We start from the raw sequence: 22,500 nt of genomic DNA on the forward strand, positions 1-22,500 counted from the left end.
GGCGATTATGAAACCATCGTGCGCCGCAAAGCGAAACAACATGATGATTGATCTGAGCCTGAAAACCTCAACCTCGCGGTTTGCTGCCATGCTACCATTTGATGTGGCAGCAGCAGCTCCCGATTTGATCGCCACGGGGCACACACATACGCCGTGGAGCGCGCTCGCCACAATCTCATCATCATCGTATCGCATGTGCAGGGCGGCGGCGGCGAGTGCTCTCTGCTAGTGGCACGCCTCATGTCCCCCTGATGATGATGATGACGGTCACGGGATCGAGGTAAAGTGAATTTAGCGGTCGTTTGATGATGTTATTTAGATTTGAAGTTCTGTCCAATTTCCCTGTACGAGCGAGTGGCGTTTGTGAATGTGTTGGCCATAACAGCAGCAACAACAACAGCAACGTGGCGGAAGTAACTCCACTTTTAGTACCGGAGCAGCACGGAGGAGGAAGCATATTTATCTCGCGCTACCGTAAACTACTAGTTCCATGTGTTCCGCGTGTGCGAAAGGCCATTCGCAGTCGCGTTTCCTCATTATTTCGTCACCGTAGTCGACTGCCGTTCAATTCTAATCGACCAGGAACGCCCATCCGTTCGATCGCGATCGGTGGAATTGATTTCTTCCCTTCACTTCACTAGACCCATCCGTATACTTCATTATTGCCGCTGAAGGAGCTCAACATTACAGCATGCTGGCACGAAATCGAATCCTAATTCGATTGATGAGAGCCCGGTGGTTGTGTTTTCTAGTTAATGTTTTAAAGCATAATTTTGGTTTCTCATTTTAGACCGTGTTTCTGTGGCTTATCAGCGAGATAACAAACGGGAGAAAAAGGGCGAATGGCCACGGCAGTCACACGGCGGCCGTCTCCTCATCGATCTCTCCCGGCAGCCATCATGAGCGATGATGACACGGAATCGAAGAAGAATGATGCGAGTGAGCAGCAGCAGAAATGGTGGAATGAATAATGATAAAATGGACAGAGGGTTGAGAAGCAGAGAAAACAATACATTCTGTCTGATTCTAATCAAAATGACAACTGTCAAAAATCAATTTCCGCTGCGCACTGATGATTGCGCCGTTTTTCGGTCTCCATCTTCCTATTCCTTCCTTCTTTCCACGCTGTCTCAGGGACACCTCAGCGAATGGGGGGGGGAGCTGTGCTCGCCTGGTGGAAATGATTGATCTGTTTAATGTTCCTCATCCACGGTGCTGCGAGCGAACAAGCGCGTCCTAGACGAGCGCAAACTGTTTAGCCAGCGCAGGAGTAGGCTTAGCTCCAACTCGAAGGAAACGTGAGCACGTCACGCTATGGCCTACGACGATCCTTACGTACAACCAATCACTCTCGTTTCTGTGTGTTTTTGGCTCCGATTGATGAAATGAAGGGGCGCGCTGCCGTTCGTTCGTTCGTAGGCTTAATAAAGAACAACAAAAAAAAATCAAACAACGAACGAATCGGATAAAAAGAATGTTTTCCTTCCTTATTCCTTCATCAAACAACGCTCCATCCATCGCTCGGCCCTAACCCAACCCAAGCCAGCCGACAATAACGTATGCTGAAGCCCGAACAAACGAACTTTGAAGGAAACTGATTAAAGAAGGCGGCTACCGTTACGCATTCGCGGCGCAGGGGAAGAACTGGTTCTCTTCCCTGGTGCCACGGAATGTGTCCGTATGAGACGCGACGCGATGCGAGAAGTGCGTTTGATTTTAATGTTGTGCTGGAGCAAACAAGAGCAAATGCTTAATAAAGAGAGGGAGAGAGCGAGAGATGGGGAGAGGGAAAAAAAGAAACGAAAATACAAAGGAAATAACAAGCTTGCAAGCAACGCTACAGGCTACTCAGCATCGACAGCAGCAGCACACTTGACCAAATGTCCTCCCGCGGGCCCGCTGGATGACGATTAATGAAGTTTTCGGACAGTTTGCGGACAGGCGGCGAGCGGGGCTAGAAGCGAAGGTCCGTCCTAAAACAAATCACCGTCTGCTGTCCACCAAGGCCCCCCCCCCCCCATTTCCAAAAACCCACAACCACACGGCAAGCATAAAGCGAGAGACACGTGAATAAAAAAAAGCGAAAACAAAAATGGATCACATTAGCACAGACGCGATTGATACGCGCTGTCAGCCGAATGAGCCGTTTGTCGTTAATTTATGAGATCGAACTCGAACGGCGGGGCATATTTTGCACGCAAATGGTGCGGTTCATTTGTTTTTTTGTTTTTTTTTTGCTTTGTATCTCTGCTCCACTGCTGGGTTCATAATGCGAGAGAAACAAACAAACAAAACCGGGGCCAATCGGGGCCACGGGGAGGGGATCGTTGTCGAGGCAGATAATCCGGATTCGGGTTGGATAATTAAATCACATATCGCGAGTGACCGCGCAAAGGGATTCGCCACGCCACGGGGACGTTTTTTTATTCCTTCTTCTTAAGGAAGCGCTCGTACAGAGCTGGGGGCGTGAATGGCGATCCGAATCGGCCCAGTGAGAAAGGATTAATTTATCCCTGGCCACCTGTCCCTGGCTGCCCCGCCTGACTGCCCCAGCAGCCGAGGATCCGTCCAACAGTTTGCGAAAACCCAAAAAAAAACGTCGAAACGTGAAACAAAATAAAGTTAAATCCAATAAAGTGAAGGGGGAAAGGTGACTCTGGAGCGCATGCACACAGCGCAGAAAGCACCGAAAACAAATTGCAAGCCATTTTATGAACTGCCACTCGAAAGGATGGCGGGAGAGGGGGACCGAAAATGGATCAATCAGCAGCGCAGTCAGCGAGGATCCTGTTTACGCAAATAAGGAGAAAATGTACTCTGCGCGCCGCTCCACACTCGCTACATTGTAATAAATTAGCTCACAGCGCGAAACGCGTGCAATCTGATCACCAGCGAGAGGATCACCGAAGGTGTGCGTGCGAGTGTGTGTTGGTTGCATAATTTAGATAAACTTAAAAATTATTCCAGTAGCTCCTCGATCACGCGGGTAACACACGGCTACAAACCAATCGTATCGATCGATGCGCACGATCAGCGATGTATCATGTGACATGTGTACCGTTTGGAGGCCCGTTTTGCCATTTTTTTTTACCAAAGCTGTTTTTTTTTGCTGTTGGCTTTCTTCAAATTTAGCTCCAACTCCAAACGCCGCTGCTACTGGTGCCAGTGGTGGTGGTGGTGATCATTTTTCAATCCGCGTTCGTGCAAACGGCAACCAGGAGGGGAAAATATCGGAAACTTTTAATCAGCAAAGCATAAATTATGACCGTGCAGCTAGGTAGTAGCGTTTCGATCATTTGATGCCACGCGGTAGCGACTCTGGCAAAAAAAAAAACAGCAAAAGGATCACCGTTTGAGTGTATTACGGGAGTTTCACCAACCCGGCTGGCTGGCACGCTGGCCTGGGTATAAAATGTGAGATTTCACAATCTTTATGTCCGAGCCACCATTACACACGCAATGGGGTTCGCGAAATTAAGTTACTTATTGTCGGGCTCGGGCCCGTCTGTGAGCTCATCTTTGTTCCCGCCCAAAACGATCCTCACGATCACGGAAAAGAAGACGAAGGTACACGCACACGATCACTTGAGCCGTAAAAGTTAAGTGCATTTCAACATTTAATATTTTTTAATTGCAAAAACCATTTTACGACACCGAGGACACCGAGGAAGGGCGAGGGGCGTGCAGTACAGACGTGCAGGCGTGCGGACGGCGGAGCAGCAACCGTTCGTTCGCGGAGCGGATACGATTGCTTTCGTTTAAAATACTTATTTCTGTTTTAACTTCGAACCATTCCGCAAGCCTCGAAGCTGATGGTTAATTATGGGATTTCATCTTCGACCAAGGGACCGATCGACTGATGAGCAGCGATGATGCTGACGAAGCGGGAGATCTCCTTTTTCAATCAACCGCTACGCGTGAGTAAAATCATGAAAAAATCGCGAAAAAAAAAACGTTTTAACCGTTTGTAGCACCAATGGAGCACATCTCCCATTTGGTCACACTCTCGGGCACGCTCTGAGTGACATCCTCTCGGGCGCGAAACATTCCAAAATGGGACACAGAAACACACCCAAACGGACACCACATTCGGTGACACTCTTCGATTTTCACCCCTGGCCCCCTTATAAAGCTCGATCGAATCGATCGAATTTGGAGGTTTCGCTTCCCAACCCAACAGCAGCAGCAGCAGCCGCAGCGGGGTCTAATAATTTTGGAAAAAGAATTAATTAGCCAACTCCGGAGAGGGTCCCTGGGATCACCTGCTGTGTAGCGGCCGCGTCCGAGGACCTTAATTTCTGTCTCTCTCACTCGTTCGCACTCCTCAGCCACCAGCCAGCCTATTGATATTGAAATTATTACCTTCGATTCTTAATTATACTCAATAAATTTGGATTTTATTTATCGCATTGGCCATCGTCCATTGGCCAACAAAACGGAAAATAAAAAAAAAAGAAAAACCAAGCGAACCGAGAGAAGAAAAAAAAAGCGAGCGACTACTACGAAAGACTCAATGCGACGAACCCGGCGACGAGCGACAACGAAGCTCGAGGCTCGAATGATCTCCCCATCGCTGCCCACCCCACTTGAAATGATTCGATACTTAGAGCACCCCCGGAAGATGATGCTGATGATCATCACAATGAAGCCGACGACGCCGATGATGATGATGATGATGATGATGATGATTGTGATGGTAGTAATGCTAAGACCATGCAGACCGATCGACGACGACGACGACAACGACGATATAATATCGTTTCGATTCGAGATGAAGGAATTGGTAGCTCATTTAATTTTTAATCAGATTTCCCAGGCGCAAAGGCTGAGATTTCTGGCGGCTTCGGATTACTCGCGCTCCGCACCAAGCTTGCTGCCAATCCCATCGGATGCGCCATCAAGTGTGTCGCACCGGGGATAACAAAGGTTGTAGAGGGTGCGGGGAGCATTAGTATTATGAATATTTATATCGCCTAGATTTCGGCGGCGGAGGAAGGTAGGTCGATCGATGTTCGATTCGAATGGAATCTGCATAATTTCCTAGCGTTAGCGCTGGCTCATCTTCCGAGCGGGCTCGATGCAAGATTGCAGCACCTCATTCGTCGCGCAAGCGAGCACTTTTGTCTTTTTCCAAACCGTTTTTTCTTTTCTTTCATCACGATACGAGTGTCTGGGTGTGCGAGCGATTCACCACTGTGCTGCACACAGTTCTGTTGGCGCGCTTTCATCAACTTTCCTCGTAAATTAGATTCTCATGCGCAAGCGGTGACGATGCTGATCTCGAGACAGTAAAAAAAGAGTGAGAGGGCAGCAAATGCCCCCCCAAAATGTTTGTCTTGATTTGCCGTGAAGTGATTCAGCTTGCCCTCCCCCCCGAGTTGTGGACATTAGCAAAAATGAATTCCATCCGATCGGCTGCCCTGGTCCCCGGAGAGCCTCACACTCGCTGCTGCGGTTGTCACCCGCAGCGCTGTACAAACATTACCTCATTTTTCGCCCGCTAATTAATGATAAATCTACTAATAGCGGGAAGCATTTAGAGATAGCAACCGAATGACCGAGAGATAGAGAAAGAGAGGTGGTGGAAGGGGTTGGGAATGAATCCACACGAAATGGTTTTCCGTATAAATTAACACCACACAACACATCGGAGATGGTCGCCGGTCTTTGGCGTTTGGCGCATTCATCGCCATAGACACTCGAATGCTTCTAGCGGTAATTCCCACCCCATGATGCCACGCAAACGCCACGCAAACGGAACGGAAAGCAGCAAAAATAATGGAAAACAATATCTCGCCTCCAAAACAGCAAAGTGAAGAAAGAAAAAAAACTACAACACAAAACAAACACACGGTCTGCGCGATCGCACGGTACACCACAGACCGAATGGAGGGTGGACAGATAGACACCCACCCCTCCCCAGCGAGAGAGCGGGAGAGGGGTTAATTTATGCTGCCAAGATAATGGCTCGATAAATTGTCATTTGTTATGCGCGAACGAACGCTCGCCATACACGTGTGTGTCAAATCGGCCAGAATGCAGAACAAGGAAGCCACCGATCGCCGTGGTACAGCAGCGTTGTGCCACTTTTTGGACGCACCGGAACTGAAGTCGCATGTTGTGGCGCGCTGTGGTTATCAGCGTGGCTCCTCTGTTCTGTGACGCTTTATCAGTGCAAAACGGAAGTGCAATAGCCTCATTGTTTCACTAATGACACTCCTCCCCGGGTTTGAAAACGGTTAATTGGGGTCATTTTGGTCCCGAGTGATTCGTTTTGAGCCGACATCATCACCAGCCGACAGGCAGACAGAGAGACAGTCAGTGGCCGACAAAACAATGGCCACCGAGCCAATCGATCGATCCGGGAGGGAGCGAAGGCAAGTCATGGGTTGGTTGCTCGGTATGTTCACCTTGATCGGCAGCCTTCTGCCGGCACGCAATCACGCACGATCGCGATCACTTGCAAAAGATCGGCGGCAACGGTGTTGCACACACGGAAAGGAAAGGTAAAAACAAGCAAAAAAAAAAACAAAAGACAAAACGCATGGAAGGCACGACATTAAAATTAAAAGTTAAAAGTTGCTCCAACACATCACGCGAAGCGCCGTATCCTGGACCAGGGGCCCGGTCTGGTGTGGCGTGGCGTGCTGTCTTGGCGCGCCATCACATTAAGGAACAATTAGCCAGGCCCGGCCAGGCGACGGTGGCGACGGTAGTGCGTGCGAATCCTCGAACCATCCTTTCGAACCGCACACAAAAAAGGATCGCCGAAAGGAGCGAGGACCGCGTGGCGACACGTCTCGTGGCCAGGCACACACTCGCGCACATTACCGAGTAAATTATCACAGGCCAGCCAGATTGCTTTAAACTGTCATATTTAAAATAAATTACTGTCCATCTTGCGACACTGCACTGTCCACAATGCTGGCGAGGCTGAGGGCACGTAGCACGAACGCGCACGATTGATGGAACTTGAGATCCGTGCAGCGTTGTTCGATGTTCGTTGTCAACATTGTATAGCCACTCAGGGGGTAGTGTCGAAAGATAGGACAATGTTTGGCGCCTTTTTTGGCGCACACAGTCCACACACAAAACACTCGAGCATCGTCACGTTCCGGAGCATCGATCGTCTCCTCTTAAGCGCCGCATGATGGCACGCCATGTGGTGGAGCCGCTTTAAACGTTCGCTTAACACTTGATGAAACGATCGATTGTTTGGAACCGAGAACCTCGAAACTCGAAACACTCGAACGCGTCGTCTGCGGCGTCTCTTCTTGATCGGCGGGCAGCACCACCATCACCACCATCTTCAATCAATCGACACCAGCGATCACCGGTATCAGCCGCAGCATCACCATCAGCATCATCATTATGGTTATAATTATTCCTTTCCCAATTCGTTATCGATACGCGATCCTCGAGCGATGCGTAGGCACCATCAGCATCATCATCATCATCATCATCCAGCAGCAGCAGCATCACCATCAATAACAGAAGGACGCCGACAATCCATCGAAAGCCCGATTCCGCGGACTCGGCCTTTTGCATAATATCTTCCAAATCGGTCAAATCGGCACTTTGGCCTTTGCTCCTTTCCCTCTCTTTCCGCGCTTATCTTTCCTTGTTTCCTCTCCCCTCAAACAAAATAGCCAATCGAAATCGTATTCCAGCGAATGAAGCACCATTTTGAAGCCTAGCCAAGACGGATAGCGAGGGTTTTGCGTTGCGATGCGCAGGACGAGAGACACTCGAACAACTCGAACTCACCGACACCGACAGTCTTTTGCTTAGTTTAGCGAGAGGAAGCGTGCAGAGAAATGGCAAACTGATGTTTTCCCCGTTTATCGCTCGTCTTCTGAATAAAAACACCCGTCTGATAACAACACCGAGACGCGGTCGAGATGAAGGCCACACCGGAACGGCACACAACCGAACACTACGGATTCCAATTCGACGATACGGATCCCGCCTCGGATCTTTTGGTCACTGCTTCTCTTTGGTTTGGATTATGCTTCAACCTTTTTTCTTCTACTTTTCCTCTTAATTATTTTTGTTTTAAAATGCAAACGACACGTGCACAGCTAGAAACACACTGAAGGCACGCACGATCAAGTCACAAGGACAATTCCGCTTCACGGTTCACTCGCACGCGACGCTACGAACGACGACGACGTTGATGACGACGACGAAAGAACGCACGCGCAACACACGGGACGCTGATACGCTGCACGATCACACACGGTCGATCTCGATTCATCAACGTCTTATGACAAACTAAATCAAGTTTCCCGGAACACCCGTAATCAACGTGCGATGAAGTCCGCGCGTCGTCGTCTTCGTCATCGTCGTCGTCGTCGTGGTCGCAAGGGGATCAGCGCAAGGCAAGGCCCGCGGAGACGAGACCCGGGATCGGGACCCGAAGAGCCACCAGCAAGCAAACCCGTCTTGGGAGTGAAAGGAATGCAGCAGCAGCAGTGGCAGTGGCAGCGGTAGCGGAGCGGTAGTCCGTACGCGCGCTCCGTACCTTTAAACCATTAACCAAAGGTGCAGGGAAGAGAGTGCAAGAGAGACAGAGAGAGAGAGAGAGAGAGAGAGCACATGAAGGGAAGGGACACTCGGCTAGGGAACGAGAAGACGAGACGATCGTGGCCATCTCGTGGAAGCGAGACGGAGTGGTCGGAGCAACGGTCGGTCGAGGAAAGGTGTGCAAGTACCCGAGACAGCGCGCGTGTAGGTACACCCCGTGGCCGTTCAGCGTCTTCCGTTCCATTCACTCGACCGAAGACGGACCGGACCGACGAAGACGCGCCGCCGTCGAGACCTCGGTTCCTGTGGCGTGCGCTGGAAGGAAGGGTTTTCCATAAATCGAAGGGATCGAGCGATGTCCTGGTTCTGCGTTGCTGGGTGAGCGCCACGCAAGACCGCAGCCAATCCTGCGAGCATATCCTGCGCTTAGCCGAGTCCAAGGAGGCATTTCGGGGTTTGGAGTTGCCAGGAGCAACATCAGCCTGCTCTGTAATTCATTTGCTCATGTTCCGTGAAGCCATTTGCATCTCTCTCGCTAACTCAACGATCATGAAAAACATTAAACTAAAGTCAGATTAATTCCCGTTTCCAAGAAAAAAGACACACGAGCGGCAGGCTTCTTCGGCGCCGAGATACTGGCCGACAACAGCTCGACAACGAAAGCATGCCAGCGAGGATGGGACTATCCGGAGGCCTCACAGAATGGGTCATAAAAATATAAATATCTTACGCGGCGCGTTAGTTGCCTTTTTAATGGTGAATTGTTAGAAGCAGAGAGCGAGAGCGAGAGCGTGCACCGCTTGTCCCACTTCCGGCCTGGGCGGCGGAAGCTTTCTGATTTAGATGTTGGCATAGAAAACATTTTAATGCTGGCTGACCGTCTTTATGTGCCGGTTCGAGCGCCTGTTGTCAGCGCAAATGGTCCAAAACGTGAAACGCTGAAGGTCATGTTGATGTGTGACTCTCTGTCTGCGCTGTTGTGAGGTTAGGAGCTTTGTGTGCTCTTCTAAGAAACCGTCGAATAAGTGACCTTGGCAGAGTCTCTGTCCCAGTGTCGTAACCTATGCTCGACCGAACTCAACAATTCGAGCTAATGTGCAGCGAGTGATGTTGTGACATCAGCGGAACCATAATTCTGCACATTAATACACAAACATAATAAACATGCACGCGCGCATTCTTTGCCTTCAATCACAAAAAGGCTCAAAGACAGGGAAAGACCCTTTCCAGTGCCAATCCCCTGCAGAACGATCGATTACGATGCCTTGACCTGGTGCCCGTGCCGTACCCCAAAGGCGGCTTTCAAATCGAATAATAAAATTGCATCAAATCTGCACTTCCCTACGCCACGGGATGCTTATGCCGGTCCCTAACACCAAAAGGAGGTAGGGAGAAAGGCTGAGCCCCCGTCTCGAGAGGACGGAAGCGTGCAGAAAACCGGCAAGAAAAGGGATGCTGCAATTCCTGGGCATTGCAGTTTATGTTGCGCCAGGGGATTTGTTTGCAAAATAAGAACCCTTCGGAACTGCTGCTGAGCAGGTAAGTGGCAAACGATCACCGATTCGCAGCGCAGCATGTTCCCGAATGCCGGTGCACTGCAGGTCCGGATCCGGAGCGTAGAAAGGTAATTCACACTTGGTTCGATGCAATTGCGAGGGGCCCAGGGGGTGTGCCTGTGTGAATTGTTATCGATCAACCAGCACCAACCCCCTGGACCGGGTGCTTTCACTCGACTTTCAAATTCGAAAGGATCCTCTGCACATCCTTCCGTACTGGAGCATTCGAAAGAAAGAGAAAAAGAACCGGGAACTGGAGCAAATGGGAGAGAGGGACGTTGGATTGAGTAGAATCCACAATTCGCAACCATATCCTTCGAAGAGCGACGACGAAGGTGGTGATCCCCAGCAAAGCCCCAGCGCGTGTACCAGGCAGGTGCCGTTCCGAAATCGAAAGGGAATTTGAACGACAGGACAGGGCAGGGCAGAACAGGGCAGGGCACTCCGCCCCTAGCGAAAGACGCATTTTCGATTGTCACTTTCGGACTGGAGGAGAGTTCCTCGAGCGCAACCTGTTTGGATAGTCCAATTTCGTTGCCTTTTTCGAGCGAAATGGAAAGTAATGATGTGGCGTTAAGTGGGCGCACACCGAGCAACACCCGACTGGGCCCCTCTCTCGTTGCGCACCTGATGATCGCACCGAAAGGATTCCAACGTGAGCGATAACGCGAACCAGAACTAGAGCGATCGCGCTTGGGCCCCCGGTGGGATTGATCGCGAGCTGGAAACGATCCAAATGATATGGTTGCTGCCTCCCTGGTCGCCGTCCTCGAGCTGGGCCGGGAGGGGGATCATATGTAAACCGTTTTCGAAAGGATCCTTCTTCGTGGTGGCGCTCCGATGCTCGAGATGCCCAAAAAAGGAAAAAAAATCCGAGCCAGTGGATGTTTGACAACGGGAGAGGGAATGGCGGACGAATGGACTTTTGTCAGCTGTCAAGCTAAATTAAATTATCGCGCGGAAAAGTGAAAGATCGTGCGTGGTGCGCGATTGCACGAGCTGTTTTTTTTTGTGCTTCTATTACGAACCGAAACGTAATAGAAAATTACATAATCACTGGTGACATCTTGTTGACATCTCGTCGGTGGATTTCAGTCAATCTTCGGAGCAAGTTTTTCTTAATTTTTTAATTTCTTTTTAAACAACTTTCCTCCCCAGGACCCGGACCGGGAGGTGAGTGCTATACACTCGTGAGTCGTGAGCTGGTGCTCAAGTGAGCTCACGAGTGATCGAGGTGAGCACAGGTGAGAGAAGCCGGTGAGCTGGGTGAGCAGCAGACGACGAACGACGCTTCGTGCCGCCGGTTCGGTTTTTCCGTCAGTCTCCGCGAACAGAGGCGCATTTTCACGTGGATTTTTTCGATCTTTTTGGCAAATAAATACAGCTTATCCTTCCACACAGGCGTTGCTGATAAGGCTAATCAATCGTGAGGACACTAGTGTCATTATCACAGCTTGAGCTTACCTTTTGGCTTCGGGGATTTTTCGGTTCCTTGCGCAGATCTTCGGGTTCGCGCTTGACGTTGATCGCCGATTGGTGCGAGCCGATCAGTAGGCCCTGAATGTCGGATTGTGATAGGCCCGACACGTCGAGAGGCGTGGTCAATTTCGCGGAATTACTGTTGCGCAAAGTCGTCGTCGTTGTTGAAAGCAAATGGGATGGCAGATAATTAAAGCGCGCAGCATCCATCCATCGCGATCGAAGTGCGGTGACGATGATCATGATCGTAAGGGAGAAAAAGAGAGAACGAAACAGTTCATTAGACGGGGTGCCACCGTGGTGTAAAGTGTCATAAATTGCTGTTGGGATGCTGTGTTCGGTCAAAATGCTGCGACATTTGCTCGCCCCAGACTGTCGCGTATCCTGTCAACGCTGCACAGACTGCTGCTGCTGCTGCTGGTCTTGTCTGAAAATGAACTAAAAATTATGTGGCCAATTGCGTTGTTAGTCAAATCATCAAATCAACGGTTCGGCGTGATGGTGACGCCAAGTGAGCCTTCGACACATGCGCGCATGCGGCGTTCGCTCAATCACAGCACTTGCGTGGCGCAGCATGCAGGCGTAAGGGAGCGTAAATATTAACATTATGCGTGCCTGACCCCTTGGCGGCCATTCAACCGGTGGCCTTCCCTCTCCGCTCACACCACTTCTATTGGTGTCGTGCGGTGGTCCGTTATGCGTTGATGCCGTGCATGGCACACACATCGAGCACAGAAAACTCTCCTTTTATTAATGTAATTATAATATTTAATATATTTATACATATGTATCACCGCGCCGGGCATCCGCGGGCAGGTACACAGTGAAAGCCGATTCCAATCGAGCGAGCGAGCGAGCGATCGATCTTTACCTCAACACAACGAGCGCGACGCTCGCAGACGGTGATAAACATTTATGGTTTTATGAATTTATAGGTTGCGCGCTGGCCACAACGTTACCATACCGCCAATATCTGGCTGCGTGTTGTAACGATCGACGATGTTGAGTGAGACACTTGTCCAAACGAGGCTTGTAAGTTGCAGCCGAACAGCGATGCATCGTGCGTGCATTTCTGATCCTCTCCGAAATCAGTTCAATCGCATGCCAGCACGCACGTGTTCTCCGAGAAGAACTCGTGGAATGCTCCTCATGTCCCAGGGTCCATGGGCAGTACTTTGCCTAATTCGCTTTCGGTAAAGAAGAACGCCTCATCGCCTGGCTTGGCATCTCATGTTACTAATTAAAAACATCCAAATTGGACCAGGCGGTTAACGCAATCGAGGGCGCAACCAACCCCCCGTTTCAATCCCTCCCTCTTCTGCCCACACGTACTAGCGGTGATCATCCTTGAGAAGAATGGGAAGGAACATAAACATTTCGGCAGATTCAATTTACATAAATTCATAATAAATACAAGGTACGTCCCTCCGTGTCCGGACTGGCCGAGGTGCCGTTTCAAGAATCGTAGAAAGAAAAGGGTTAGGGGGCTGTGGGGAAGGGAGTGAAGAAACTGATTGATCGTAAAAATCGTCCTCGTCCTCTGGAGGGAATCGCAGCTTGGCGCGTTGGCTCTTTTGAAGGTGAATCCGTGAATTTCGGTATCAAAATCGAATCGGAATCGAACCCATTTTCGTAGACCGCTAGTGAGTGAGAGACTTTTTATGATGCTGCTCCTTTTCCTCCTCCTCCTCCTCCTCCTTGCGTGTCCCTTTGGTGCGTTTTTTCTTCTTTTCTGTTTCGTTCTTTTATTGACTCCCAATAACCACCCTCCAAGCACCCCCCCACCCACCCACCAATTGTGTGATTGCGGTGCGTGATATCTGGAGCGGAGTGTCGTAAATATTTTTATGGGCTCAACCACCGGAATGGAATGAGGGTAAAAAATGGTGTAAACTTTACGGTATTTAATCTCGCACCGTGCCCCGAATTATGGTGATTGACCATAGGGTGGCTGGACAGTGGGAAGCGAGCGGAATTCGATTTGTTGGAGTCGATTATGATCGGACTTTTCGGGAACCTGCTGCCTGCTGCTAGCTAGCGAAAGGTGGATCTCAAGTCGAATGATCCGGCTGTAAAAAGGTTTACAACAGACACACATACACGTGGAGTGAACAGGTGGCCCAAGCACGAGGAAAGTTATGCTAAACAAGCGAAACCACCTCATGCTCTCTGACGCACCAATCACTCCTGAACCTTGGCCTGACCATTTCGGTTCAATATGTTCACATTTCCTGGTTCCTTTACACAAGCAAACGGTTCGCAAAACATCAAAAGGAAGCTCAGTTTGCTTACGATACAAAACAATAACCAGAACGTGCCCTTTGATGTTTTGAAACACATCTTTACAGCCATGGAAACGGATGGAAAGGAAGTTTATTTAAGAACACCGGAAAAGCAGTTTACGAGCGGTGGCGACGACGACCACCAACCCCGTTAATTAGACTGACGCTCGTTTGTCGGTCTGCGTGCTCGGTTGAGTCCTTTAAACGAGCGTCTCGACATTTGGCAAAGGGACTGGGTGATAATGCGTTCTTTATGGGTCCATCACGCGGATGGTCTCGTCGAACAGTCTCCTGTCTTGTTGATGACCGAGCTAGAGAACGACGAACAGCTTCGAGGACGTCGCCATGATGTACCTGAGCGACGCATAATCATTACGCCATTTTTCGGGCGTCTGCACTCAGCAATCAGTGTCCTTCTTTCTCGTCCTGGCCCTGTCATGGACTCTCATTAACGAGCGCCGGAATCCCAGTACCATCATCCTCTTCTCCGGTGGCGATAACGAACGCAACGAGCACATGTTCTGTTGTGACATGGCTTGTAATGTTTGATTAACAAAAAGGCAACATGTCGACACCATAAGGTACCAGAGAACGTCACCGGGAGGGATCCGCGCACAATTACATTCCAACGACGACGGTGGTTCTCATGACTTTCGGTCGCGAGGATTAATTTAGCTTTTTCCCGAGCGAGCGATCGTGCGATAGAGCGTCCCATCCCATGAGCGAACGACCGAACGTCCTTAATGAAAAGGAATTAATCTGGGATTTGAAAACGATCCTTGCAGCCGGTGCGCTGTGCTCCTTTTTCCTTCTGCTGCTCGATCCTGGATCCTTTTTTCCTTCCTTCCCGAACTAACAGGAGGAATCAAAGGCGACAGTGTGCGAGTGTTTAAGGAAAACGCCTCTAGGTGGCTATAAATTATGTGCTACCGTTCCCGGTGCTAGTCTCCGTGGAACGGGAGGTCGCTGCACAAACGTTTCCAATCGACGGCGTTCCCTCCACGACACCCGGCCGCGCGTAAATCGCGATCCAATGCAAAGCAGAGCGATAAAGGGGTGGCAGGCAGGAGGAGGGAATTAAAAAAAAAATCTAAATTCCACTCCAACAGTCACCGGAGTGGCGAAGGGGCGCGAAGTGAAAACGTTTATACAAAAACGTCGTCTCTCTCTTCGCTCTCTCGCTGGCTCTCTCCCTCTATAGGTGGCAACGGAATGTCGCTTCCGTAATCATAACAATTCGGGAATAATAAATAATAATGAGCTGTGCCGCCTTGCAACAGTTGTTTGTGAAATAGGTAAGGCGCTCTACTGCGCCTTTAGTGGAACAGATATATACTTTTTTTTTATTTCCATTTTTCCTTTTCTTTCATTTTAATTTATGTGTTTTTGTTAGTGAAAGGAATTGGATTATTGAGTTAAAAGTTTTAAGGGTAGCAGGAAGGAGATTTGTTCCTTTTAACCCTCCCGAACCGCCAGAGGAAAGGTTTGTTCCATATTCCAAAGTATCCCCCGTGGCACAATTCGTTGAACTCTATTTTGACTTCTCGTGGCCATGGTACCAGCACCAGAGGGAGACATATCCCAGAACACCATTTCTACAATACAAGAAACACAGATCCTTTCCCGAAAAACGGTACGTCAGTCCAGATTAAGGCTGATGTCCGCGAGCGGAATGATCGAACTGAGGAACGGGAGCCATCGCTAAGCCTCCCTGTGGTGGTGGTGGTGGTGCTTTGCTAGGCATGCCGATGATGATGATGAGGCAACAGACAATGCCATCACGCTACTGGAGACCGACAGTAGCAGTAGTTTGGCATTTTGATGCTTTCATTTCGAAAATAGTTTTGAAGTTTGCTCGCCAGTCATCTGTTGTCTCCGAACCAGGCTACAAGGCGCGCGCGCGCGCGCGGTCGTCAAGCCACTTCTCATCGGGATCACAATAAGCCGATACTGAGCAGCACTCGCGACTGAGCCACCCCCTGGCGGGTTGAAATCGTGCGGAAGGCAAAAGAGATAAAGAGTTAACGGACAGCGCTCTGAAAGCCTTGGCCGGGCTCCCGTTGTTCTGTCAATCGCTCCAAGAATCCAACCAAGTCCCTTCCGTGTCCCCGTGGCGGTCTAGGCAATAATGGTTGGCCGGATTAGCCTGGTGACGGGTCCCGTGGTGGTGGTGGTGCTGGTGACCGAATATGCTCTTTTCTATCCCTCGATCGCGATCGCCTCAGGACAGTAGCCAGGGGCCTTCGCCAGGTACACCGGGCACCGGAGAGCAAATTCTCAGGAAGCTCAAGAGTCCGTTCCAGCAGCAGCAGTAGCAGGTGACACACTCGCCGAGGGGGTGAAGCGTGATGGTGGATAAGAAGCTAAGAAACAATCCCAGAAACAATCACAACAGCTACCAATCGGCAGCACCAGCAACCGGCAGCAACCGAATGAGCGCTTAATGGAGCGGCAAGGAATTAGATCATCAACCCAGACTCGGTATAAAACCCGGTACGGTCGGCATATGGGAAGGCGACACCAACGCCGTTCGGTTTTGTGTTTTTGATTTGCTTTTTGTTAAATCGTTTAATAAGAGATGAAGAATTCCTGGCTGAGTGGAGCGAGATGAAATGAGATTGACATCCCGATGGTAACGGTCGCGCGGCGTGACTAACTAAGACGATCCCCATTTCTATCTGGACTGATAACTGGAGGTTTCAACCGAACCGAAGAGAGAGGGAGAAAAAAACAACAGACAAAACAAAGCAGCGACGATCAGAATCTGTGCCCTACGCCGGTCGTGTGTGTTTCATTATTAAAAAAAAACATTCCAAATGGTGAGAACTGTATCCACCTCATCCTTCCACCACCCATCGGTTACACAAGTCAGTTGTTCAACGTCACCGATAACGATCTACGGATGGATCTACATTTTTACCCCCCAAACGACCGTCTCGAATCGTCCTCTGCGATGCCGATGAGAAGTGTTACTATCCTGGACCCTAGAGCTCTGGCGTTGATCGTTGATCTTAGTTATCGTGCGCCAAGCATCGCAGCCATTGCCAGCCAGCTAGCGAGCGGCAACAGTTATCGAGCGAGTTAAACAGCTGGAGAATGGTCTTATTACGGTTTCCACGTCGCTCCCGCATTAGCTCCTAATCCACGGTAGAAAAGCAACACAAAAAAACACACTTTGGACCTCCCCGTCCTAATCTGAAGCATTTCATCGGAAGCTGCTACCAACATTTGTTACAACGAACCGCCGCCCAGTGCGTGCGAGGTGCTTTCTCCCTTTTTCGCTCCATGTATCGCGCCCTTCCGCGAGGATTCCGCTGATCTGATTCCTGAACCAAAGAGCAGCAGTAGCAGCAGCAGCAAGTGTGGAGAGCCATCTGGGGGCTTATCTCTTTCGGATCTTTTGGTCGCGCTGCGGAGAAGCAGCTTCTTAATTGGAACAAATGTCTCACACGCCTGTCTGATGATCGGGAATTGTCTCGTCAATATGTGTGGTGGCGACGCTGGCAGCGGTGGGTGAAAATTTACACAAAATCGTTCAATCCTCCTCGTCTTTGCAGCCGATCTGTCGATTGTTTACTTTCTTTGTCGCTACCGCGGACTCGTTAGCCTATCGATGCTGCTGCTGCTGCTGCTGCTGTTAGATATTAAATTATTAGCCACATCCCGTGCCTGTCTCGGTAGCTATTGTGCAAACAATATTATCAACAGACCACCTAACGGTAGTCGGCAGTGCCACGCTGATTGGTAGCGAAGAGAATGCCTCTTGTTATTCAAATGTATCATCACAGGGAACAGTCTCATCTCTTCCCTCGTGCTTTTCATCAATTTTCTCTAATTAACCAGGAATCGGATCCTTCCGGGCGATGATTTCCGTTCCACATTACATTTCTGGTGAAATTTTTTAAACCTGTGAGGCATCCCCAGGTTCTTCAACATTGTTTTATTTGCATTTCAAATGCACCACTCATGGAAGTGATGATGAATTGCTTCCCATCAATCATCGCCACACGGCTGAAGACGAGAAAACACTTTCTCACCCCCAGGGGGAGCGATGTAGAGTATTGCTCAGCGAACATCCCTCATCGATCAATCGCGAACCGACTCGGACTCCGATTGGATTGATGATCCTCGCATCGCAGTACTCATCCCGGGTTGGTGCGTTTATTGAAATTTATGCAAATCGTACTGCACCTGGGAACTGCACCTGGCCTGACCGCCACCAAATCGATCGATCGGACGGCCGGACTTCAGTTGGCAGATTTTACCGTTTTTCCTCCCGCCACGCCGTCTCCACGTCTAAAATCCTTTTCCCCAGGCGCACCGCTTCCTAATCGATCGACGGCTTTACGACGGTTTAGGAATGCGGTGGTGCGGGGTGTGCGATGAGCCACAGGCAGGAGTGACACAGATTGAATTGCATGTTTATTGCCTTTTACGTGCGGCGCACCGTGCCCGATCGTGCTCGATCGCGACGCTCAACGTGTGCTCACGATTTCACTTCGCGGCATGGAAATGATGAAAAAGGTTTTCCCTATTCAAAAACCCATGCATGGTCAGTGCAATTTGTGTCCGTGAGTGTCAGGACCGTCGCAGGCGTCCCGCTATTTGGGGAGATAGAGAGAGGTAATTTGTCGAAGAAATGTAAATTTTGCTCGCGACCACCGCGTGCCGTGGCGTTCCGTACAGGAACTGGGGAGATCCCAAAACGATTAGCGCGATTGCACGAATCAGCAGGTGGGGTGGGCTACACTCTATTATGCTCGAATCGATTAACATAAACACGTCACATTCGGTTTGGCGTATGGAATGGATGTTTGAAGACAAAAGAATAATTTTATCTCCTCCGTCGCTGGTGGTGGTAATTTAGATTTTCCATTCGAATGTAGAACATAAAACGCCATTGAATAATGAACGTAGCGGATGTCGAATTCGAACAGAGAGAAAAAAAAAGATCATTAAAAACCATCCTATTATCCTTTTTCATCCTTCCTCGAGCATGAGAATGGTTTTCGGAGCGATTTACGCGTCACCAACAAAGGCCCATCGATGGCATATCGGGAGGAATTTGAATTTGAAAAACATATCGATGGCCACCTTCAATCGTTCCGAAGCGAATCGCTCCGCCTCTAGTCACCTTTGCTTGTCTTTCGAAGCGAGCCCTGGACCGACACGGAACCGATCGACGATCGATGGAGTTGTGGCTTCTCGCTTAAAAAGAGCCGCGCCCGCTCCTTCTTCGCCGTGTCGCCGTCGTCGTCTGTGTCCAATTTCAAATTTATGTCACCATGTTTTGGGAGACTCGACGCGACGCGACTGCGCAGTCCACTCGTGCATTAATCGATTTAAAATAGTTTCCTACCGGGCATGGCGGTGCGCGATCGGTAGCGTGAAGCACTCTGCTCTCGACATCGCTCCCCAGCATTGGGCCGCTTTATTGCTTCCGATGAGTTTCGGAAGGTCACGAAACGTTGTAGATTATTCCAGCGCTATTTCTGTCTTTCAATGAACCATACCATTAATGTCAGCATTTGCTTTGTGGTTGCCTCTTGGTGTACTGTTAAGATTAATGTAAGAAACAGTAAACCCACAACAGTTACTAACGATCAACTGTTAAACCTTCATGAAAATTGTCAAAAGCAGAAACCGTTCGGCCAAAGGCGATGAGATTACCACGTCTATCAGGACTTTATCGCCTTATCATAAGCATCGCCGCTAAGCCTGGTCTTGGTAGCAGAAATGTCGAGGATGGTCAGCGACACCCAAAACCATCGCATCAGCGAATGAAACGTAAACGGTGGAATAGAGTCACAAACAGCGCCATTCAGCGCTATTGATATGCAAACTATCGGAATAGAAAACATTCAATAACATCCCGCGAATGGTGCGTTTCTGAGGTGACACTTTATGAAAATGTCTTTTCTCTTCTCGGTGTGTGCCTGTCTTCTCTTCAGGTGAGTAAATGTTTTTCCATTGGCGTTTGGTCAACAATTGGTGGCTTTGGAACCGAATCCAGAGTTCCTTTCAGATCTCAGATTGCTCCGTATTTTATCATCACCCGTTGGTGGGCTTTGACTCTTTTTCGAAGCTGTTTTCAATATCCTTCTCTCTATTCCGATTCGATTTCTCGATTCTTTCTTTTGCTTTCTTCGCCCGTTCGCCTTCACCTACTTTCTTCGAGGCGAAGACGAAGAAGCAGCAGCAGTTCCCCCCTCATTCCGTTTCCGCTTCTATCCAGCGATGGATTAAAATTTATTGGATTAAGCGAGGCAGAATTCACTTTCCACCACGCACGTCGCCGTGTGGTACCGAGAGACCGTATCGAAAACGATTGTCGACGACGACGGTGAAGGTGCCGCCAAAGGAACTTCTCTTCGAGAGACATCAGCAGCAGCAGCAACATGTAGCATGCCCCTTGTGGTACGCAAGACATTCGTATCCCGTATCCTAATTCCTAGTTGTAGAGGATATGATTAGAGAGACAGAAAGGGAGAGAGAGAGCTCCCCAGTGTGTCTGGGTGTGTGATTATACACGCGGTACGCGGTGCCTTCGCTTCAATTATTCACACTTCTCGCTCGCCACCACCGCCGTCCACAGCGCGAGAAAGAATGCGCCGATGGTCCATTGCTCGTTATGATCAGCTGGAGCATAAATCAATGAGCCTCCGTGTGTTTCCCGCATACCCGTAGCCGCCACATCCCTTCCACTGATTCTCCGATAATTTATTCATCTTCGGCCCCGGGTCCCGGTCGCCGGAATCGATCTCGCGCGGAACCGAGAGGAATCCATTCGCTACGCTGGCGGAATGGTGGTTGGGTGGTTGGGAGGTGTTTTGGTGATTAAGTACCTTACAGATCGAATGATCCGTGGGATTCGCTCGGTGCTCGGACAGCAGCCGCAGCAACCAACGCAACGTCGTCGTCGTCGTCGTCGTCGTCACCGTTTACCAAATCGGAGTGTGAAATAAATTTCAAACGTTTTCAAACCGACGAATGTGAAGGATCATAAATGATAAGCATAGTTTTGTTTGCTGCTGATTTACTGTGGAGGGTCCCTGGGGCCGGGGGGGAATCACGATGATCGAAAAATCCTTTTAACTATGCAAAATGAGCTGTTGGTGTGACAATGATGGTGATGTGATTTTTTTTTCTTTCTTCTGAAAAGCCGAGAAGTAGGAAGACGTCTTTGGTGTTGATTGATTTGGAATGAGGTGGGGCCTAATGGGCCCAAAAGCCGGGTCCTAATGGCCGCACCATCATCGTGGCTCGCGCTACCAGCAGGTGCCACCAACCATCATCGAGCAGTGCCTCTGCGTAGTACCACTGGGCTAGTAGTAGGTAGCGAGCGGTGGTCTAATGTGTAAGGGCGGCTAGTCAAACACAAGCCTACACACAACGCAACCTCTTCCTCTTCCTCGACAACGCGGTCACATGGGCTTCCGGCAACAGGTCGTACGGTACGTCTTGATTGCTGTTCCGCCTCCAGGTATTTGCTTGACCACGACGACCAGCATAAGGATCGGTAACGGGACACCCACGAGATGGCACGGACGGGTGGTTTGCGATTTCGCGCAAAACTTTGTGGGTGGATCGCGGTCGCCTCTCTCTCTTACTGGCTCGCACAATGGGTGGCCAACGTCCAGCCAGGGGCCTGGGGATTGCCTTTTTCGATGATAAGGATGGACGATCCGAGGAGGTGAGGTTCCTTACGCTCCACTGCAGATCCGAGAGCTTCGTTCCCGAGTTGGTGGTTATAAATTTAGATATCAAGACCAACACGCAGGTATCCACCGTTAGCTTTCTAACTGTTCTTTGACCGTCATCAACAGCAGCATCATCATCATCGTCATTCACAACACATACAATGCACCACGATAAGTACCAGCGTGTGCACTGTAATGGTGTGTTTAAATAACAATTTGACATAAACAATCGATCCAAAAGATGGAGAAAGAAAGAGAGAGAGAGAGAGAGAAGAAAGTGAGAAACAAAAAGAGAGAGAGAGCGAGGATTCTAATACTCCATTCATGTGGCTCCCATATAAGGCACGTATGGTGAATGCTTTGCCCCAACCACAAAGTCCCCAGAATAGCCTCCGGTGGATGCTGGTGATCGATGGCCATCCATTCCACCGCACATCGCTTTTGTGCGATTCTTTCTTCTCTCATCCGTGATCCATGAGGAAGAGATCATAAACACATCGCTGGAGGATCGCTACAAGAGCATAAAAGACACAAAAAAAGAACACAAAAAAGCTCTGTTTGCCGTTGGCGCCCCTCCCTGTGTCTAGGTGTGTGGAACAACAAGTGGAAACAAGTGACAAATGATGGATGAGCATAAAATCGCACCTTGACCGCACCCCTTCCTTCCTTAACAATACTTTGCCGACATCCAATGTGCTGCGTCATGGCGCTGAAGAAGAGTCGCAAAAGATGATCATCATCATCGTGATGAAGTCAACAAATTCGTGCCGCCGACGCAGACGCCGCCGCCCCGAAGAAAGTGGGCCACGCGGCATTCCTTTTTTGGGGAGCCATGAATAGAGCCACTTTGGGGCGATCGCGATAGAAGCTCACCAAAAAATAATAATAATAAAAATATCACCCCCTATTGGGAGCATAGTTAACCTTTCCACTGCACTAGAAGGTCGATCGATCGAT

The 22,500-nt window shown here is 49.7% G+C and overlaps 1 protein-coding gene across 3 annotated transcripts in view; it reads right to left on the reverse strand.

The window, feature by feature from the left end:
- Positions 1-22,500, reverse strand: part of LOC126575708 (protein grainyhead) — a 167,770-nt gene that overhangs the window by 42,102 nt on the left and 103,168 nt on the right. For all 3 annotated transcript variants that reach the window (XM_050236539.1, XM_050236538.1, XM_050236540.1), the window contains exon 5: positions 11,547-11,700. In XM_050236539.1, coding sequence (XP_050092496.1) covers positions 11,547-11,700 — 154 coding nt within the window. The remainder of the gene's footprint in view (positions 1-11,546; positions 11,701-22,500) is intronic.

The sequence above is a fragment of the Anopheles aquasalis genome, chromosome 3, assembly GCF_943734665.1.
Source record: "Anopheles aquasalis chromosome 3, idAnoAquaMG_Q_19, whole genome shotgun sequence".
Taxonomy (NCBI): Eukaryota; Metazoa; Arthropoda; class Insecta; order Diptera; family Culicidae; genus Anopheles; species Anopheles aquasalis.